This window comes from Myotis brandtii, unplaced genomic scaffold, assembly GCF_000412655.1.
Source record: "Myotis brandtii unplaced genomic scaffold, ASM41265v1 scaffold1857, whole genome shotgun sequence".
Taxonomy (NCBI): Eukaryota; Metazoa; Chordata; class Mammalia; order Chiroptera; family Vespertilionidae; genus Myotis; species Myotis brandtii.
In genome coordinates, this window is record NW_005356893.1 from 57133 (window position 1) to 62919 (window position 5787).

Genomic DNA, 5787 nt, shown 5'->3' on the forward strand with positions numbered 1-5787 from the left:
CGTGCTGGCTTCCCTTGGCGCGCAGCCACCAGCCGAGTCCTGGAGGCCTGGCCCTCCTGCCCCGTCTCCCCATGTGGCCCCGGGAGGGTGGCCCCTCTGCACGGCCCGTGCCTGGGCTGTGTGGGTGGTGGGGGCCGGTGGGGGCACAGTTGTCCCGTTTGATGCACTCGGTCATCATGGCTGGCGAGCAGGGACCACATTAACTTGGCGGATCTCTGGGCGGAACACCAGCCCCGTGTCCTCCTCTGGCGGCCCCGGCAGGCGGCTCATCTCCGTGTGAATGTGAGGGTTCCTGGCGGGGCAGGTGCTCACCTCCCTCCCCACACGTTGCTTCCAGGCCTCACGGGCATGAAGAACCTGGGGAATTCCTGCTACATGAACGCCGCCCTGCAGGCCCTGTCCAACTGGTAGGTTGTCACCTCCCCTGCGAGGGGCAGGAGCTGTGCCCGGGACCCCGGAAATAGCAGCAGCAGCCCCCAAGCTGTGCTGCACATGCCCACGGACGCCTGCATGTGGATACACAGCAAAACCCCTAAAAACAACAAACACCCCTAAAAACACGCATGCACTTTGACCCAGTGATCCCGCTACCGAATTCAGGGAAAGGAGGTAGCAGATGTGGAGGGAGGGGTGTGGGCAGGACGCGCCTCACCCTGTGGTTTACCGGCAACAACTTAAAGGTCCGGGGAGTCTGGGAGGACGTGCCCCCCGTCTTTGGAGCAGCTGTCTCACGTGGGAGGGTTCAGGTCGATGATCGTTGTTTGCTGACCCATGTTTCCTAGTTTTTCTTCGGGGAATGTCTGCTTCTTGTGGAATGAAATCAGCTTAAAAGCCTAAGGAGAGGGGTTAGGGGAGATGTCTTCAGGCTCAGAAGTTTCCAGAGAGCAGGTGACGGGAGGGGCAGGTGCCGCTCCTCTCCCTCACACAGCCAGCCCTCACCTGGGGGCCCCCCTCACCTGGGAGAGGAAAGGGCTGCCTGAGTCCGCCAGGGCCGCGGAGCGAAGGGCCACAGGCCAGGAGCTTAGACAAGGGCAAGCTACTCCCCCTCAGCGCCAAGGCTGCACGTCCGAAACCAAGGTGTCGCAGGGCTGGCTTCTCCGCGGCCTCTGCTTGACTCACCGAGAGGGCTCCTCCCCCCTAGTGCGGCTCCTGCCCCCTAGTGCGGCTCCTGCCCTCTAGTGCGGCTCCTCCCCCCTAGTGTGGCTCCTGCCCCCTAGTGCGTGCTGCCTCCGGGTCCCTCTCTCAGGAGGGTGCCAGTCACCGGGTCAGGCCCAGCCCGATGACCTCGGTTTAACGGAATCGCCTTTGTAAAGACCCTCCAAACACAGCCACCTCTGAGCGCTGGGGGTTAGGGCTCCAGCAGAGAAATCTGGGGACAGTTCAGCCCACACCCGGCGGGATCCTCCTCCTCATCCGCCCAGGAGGCTCTTGCCTCTCCCCCTGCTCTTTCTCACCGCTGCCCGCTCCCCTGCTTCTCTCCCCGGACCGGCCCCAGCCCTCCGCTGACCCAGTTCTTCCTGGAGTGTGGCGGCCTGGTGCGCACGGACAAGAAGCCCGCCCTGTGCAAGAGTTACCAGAAGCTGGTGTCCGAGGTCTGGCACAGGAAACGGTGAGTGCCAGCCCGGACTTGGGCAGCTGTTGGGGGCGGGATTTTCTCTCCGTCGCTGCTGGCAGCCCCGCGAGGCGGAAATCATCACCAGCTATTTTACACACTGGGGAGGCGAGGTTCAGAGAGGTTGAACTATCTGCTCAAGGTCACAGCTTATGAGAGATGGAGCTAGAGTTTGAACCTGGTGCCGATCCAGCCGGCAGCCCCTTTTCAGATGTGTGTGCCCAGGCCCACGCCCATCGCGACCGCCTGGGTCTCAGCCACGACTGCCCGCGGGAAGGAACCTCATCGGTGGCAGCTGGCGCTTTAGCTCCGTGTGAAACGAACTTGGAGGCCAGAAGCTTGGATTAGACCCGTTTCTCCAGGAAAAGTCAAAACCGGAAATAATTTAAAAGGAGAGCATAGAAATGTATTAAGTGTAGAAGCAGGTTACAAAGCAATATGATGCAAAAATATATATATATAAAACAGAAAAAACCCACAAAGCAGTATGATGCAGTACAATTCCAGTGTCGTAAGAAGCCAAGTTTGTTTAAGTATATACATTGAATATGACTTTGTATATATCTGTATTTTCACGGGGAAATCTAGAAATCTTAATGGTAGTTATCTCTGGGTGGTCATGTTTCCTGGTTAGGCTTTCCTGAAATTTTAGATTTTTCTGTTTTTGTTACTCTTCAGTCACTGCTCACGTTCGGTGTGATAGTAGTGTCAGGTGTACACACGGTGCTCAGGCGCTTATATGACATACAGAGCGACTCGCTGACGTCTCCAGGCTGCCTGGCACCACACCAGTTATTACATTACTAGTGACCCAGTGCGCGAAATCCCGAGAGACCCAGACCCGCGGGAAATTGCACAGGACCCGGGACCCCCAAGTCCTGGCGCGCTGTGGGACCCAGAGTCAAGTCCCCGCCCACTGGCAGCTGCCTCGTCACCCACACAGCCTCCTGGTGACCGGGCTTTGGTCGTTGCGGCGTTACGACCACTGGGTTTTTATTATATAGATTTACTGTATCCCTGTGCTGTCCCAGGAGCCCTGTGCCTGGCGTAGCTATGACTTGATACTTTCTTCTTTTTTTAAAATATATTTCATTGATTTCAGAGAGGAAGGGAGAGGGAGAGAGATAGAAACATCAGTGAGAGAGAGAATCATTGATTGGCTGCCTCCTGCATGTCCCCCACTGGGGGCATGTGCAACCCGGGCATGTGCCCTGACTGGGAATCGAACCGTGACCTCCTGGTTCATAGGTTGACGCTCAACCACTGAGCCACACAGGCCGGGCGACCTTTTCCTTCTTGACTGTGCAGATGTGTGAGCCTGCTGGGGCTCCTGGCGGGTCACCGCCCCCCAAAGGCGTGGTAAACCCCTCCCCGAGTCTGGCCCCCCACTGCTGGCCACCTGTCACCCCTCAGGGGATTGGAGCCCAGGCCGGCCACCTGCACTCATAGATCTGGTTCTCCTACAGCCCAAGCTACGTGGTTCCCACCAGCCTGTCCCACGGGATCAAGTTGGTCAACCCGATGTTCCGAGGCTACGCCCAGCAGGTAGGCATCTGCGCGGCCCCGGGACACCAGGGCCATTATCTACCGGGCCTGGCTTTGAAGCCAGGACCAGCGAGGAGAGCGCAGCAGAGGCCGGGCGCTGTGGGTGGGTCCTTTCACCGCCAGAGCCTCCTAGCAGCCGGCTGCCGTTCTCCCCACGCGGCGGATGGGGAGCCTGAGGCTCAGGGCCACGCACCTGCCCGGGTCCCACGGCTGGGACGTGTGGAGGGAACTTGGGCGCCAGCAGTCCAGCTGCAGAGTCCGCCTCAGCCCTGCGTTCAAGCGGCACGAACCTCGGGCAAGGTCCATGTTTATTAAAGTAAACAGTTGATTACACGCTTTGTAAATCTAAAGAACCCCTTTGAAACCGGTATCTTCTGTTGCATAAAATCACGGGGCCAAGATGAAGCAGAACGGCCCTAGCTGGTTTGGCTCAGTGGACAGAGCATTGGCCTGTGGACCGAAGGATCCCGGGTTCGATTCAGGGTTTCATGTTTCCTTTCTCTTTTAAAATTATTTTTAAAAATTGATTTCAGAGAGGTAGGGAGAGGGAGAGAGAGATAGGAACATCAATGATGAGAGAGAATCATTGATCAGCTGCCTCCTGCAGACCCCCCACTGGGGATTGAGCCTGCAACCCAGGCACGTGTTTGACCAGGAATCGAACTGTGACCTCCTGGTTTATTGGTCGACACTCAATCACTGAGCCATGTTGGCCGGGCTCATCATTGATATTTCTTTTATTTATTTTTTTTAATATAATTTTTTAAAACTATACATTTTTATTGATATCCTGCACGCCCCCTACTGGGGATTGAGCCCACAACTAGGCATGTGCCCTTGACAGTAATCAAACCCGGGAATTTTCAGTCCGTAGTCTGGCGCTCTAGCCACTGAGCCAAACCAGCTGGGGCTCATCATTGGTGTTTCTATCTCTCTTCCTCTCTGAAATCAATAAAAATATATTAAAAAAAAAAAAAAAAGATGAAGTAGAATGCAGCCACATATATACCTCAGCCCTGAGCTGGTGGGGGTCCAGGTCCCGGTCCCACAGCCGGGCTCTCACTGCTGGGCTTGCTGGTGGAGCTGGACTTGTCTGGGCTGCTGTTCCTGCTGCCGGAACAAGGGGGCCAGAAACAGCAGCGGTCAGTGAGGGGGGCCCTCAGACCCCGCCCTGCCGCTCATCCCCTCCCAGGCGGGGGCTGCTGGGCCTTCCTCTCCTCACACCCCCATTTGTGCGAACGCCAGGCTCCTGACTGGGAAGCCCAGCGCTGCCTGACCACCACCCTTCCTGGAGATAATGCCTACACAGCGGTCAAAACCCAGCACCAGCGCTTGTTAGGTGGTCACCACCGGCCACAGAGGCACAGCCCTGCGTGTCCCCAGAGCTCTCTTAGGGGGCCCTGCCTCACCCCCATGGAGCAGGTGAGGCGCCGAGGCTCAGGGAGGCCCTGCAGCTCGCCCAGGTCCTACAGCACGTAGTGGCGGGTGGGCAGGCCTCGCCGAGCCGCTGGAGCCGGGACGGTTCTGAGTCTGAAGCGTAGCCGCACGGAGGGCTCGGGGGAGGGGGGGGTGCTGCCACGCTCCCCGTGGCTCCAGATGTTGGCACAGAGCGCGTCTGTTAAAAGGCAGGACGGCAGGTGGCGTAGGGAGGGCCTGCTTCTTAACCTTCCCGTGCCCCTGACACAGGACTCGTCTCCTCCCTCCCTAATGCGAGACAAGGTGGTGTTCGCGTCTCTGATCTTGAGTTGGGCACTTTGACCAAGGAAATCCTGGTCCAGCCCTCCCTTCCCTGCTGGAGCCCAGAGAATGAGGCCCCTCCCAGGTCCCACGTGAGGCTTAGGGTGCTTGGCTGGGTCTGGCCACCTCGTGGCGCCCGCCTCATGTGCTCAGGAGTTGGGGGGTGGGGGCGGGGGGGGGTGAGGGTGCTGCTCAGACACCCGGTCAGGGACTGCGAGGGACAGAACCGGACTTGGAACCCAGGAGCCCAGCTCGGCACCAAGTGCCCCCTCCCTGACCCGCTCTGAGACCTATTAAAGCACCTCCTGTGTGCACGCTGCTCAGCAGGGCTCAGGGCTCAGGGCCAGGCTGTGCCAGGGGCCTTGCTGCCCTGGCTTCCCGCTGGGCTGGCGACAGGATAGAAGCGTCAATACTGTGATTTGAGACCTGAAGTGACAACTTAGTCCCAGTCTTGCCTGGGTCTGTGTCTGCAGGAGGTAGATCCTGTCCTCCTGCCGCAGGGAGGCGGGGCCTCGCAGGGAGGCGGGGCCGGGGCAGGACTGGGAGAGCAGGGACACCAGAGGCCTGGCCTGCAGGTGGTGGTGCTCCCTGTGGAACTCAGCTGAGCCCTCGTGTGCCCCTGTCACCTTCCTTCTTCCATGGGCTCCCCGCCTGCCCAGGTGTCCCCTCCTTTAAGGAGCAAGGTGACCCCACTGGCTAAACGTGACACCTGTGCTCCCCAGCTGGGTGAAGAGCAGCAGCTGGAGCCGGATGGATCTGGGCTCTGCCACCTGACAGCTGCTGCGTGACCGGGAGGGCCAGCGCTCCGAGCCTCGTGTGCTCAGCAGAAGGGGGTTAGGACGGTGGGACAGACGCCGCTGAGGGGCCATCAGTGCGCCTGCCCGGGCACAGCA

General features: G+C 59.1%; 1 protein-coding gene across 1 annotated transcript in view; it reads left to right on the top strand.

Moving 5' to 3' along the window:
- USP20 (ubiquitin specific peptidase 20) overlaps positions 1-5787 on the top strand; it is a 20583-nt gene that overhangs the window by 5782 nt on the left and 9014 nt on the right. Inside the window, 3 exon segments of the mRNA XM_014537952.1 lie at positions 232-407; positions 1496-1609; positions 3079-3457. Coding sequence (XP_014393438.1) covers positions 232-407; positions 1496-1609; positions 3079-3457 — 669 coding nt within the window.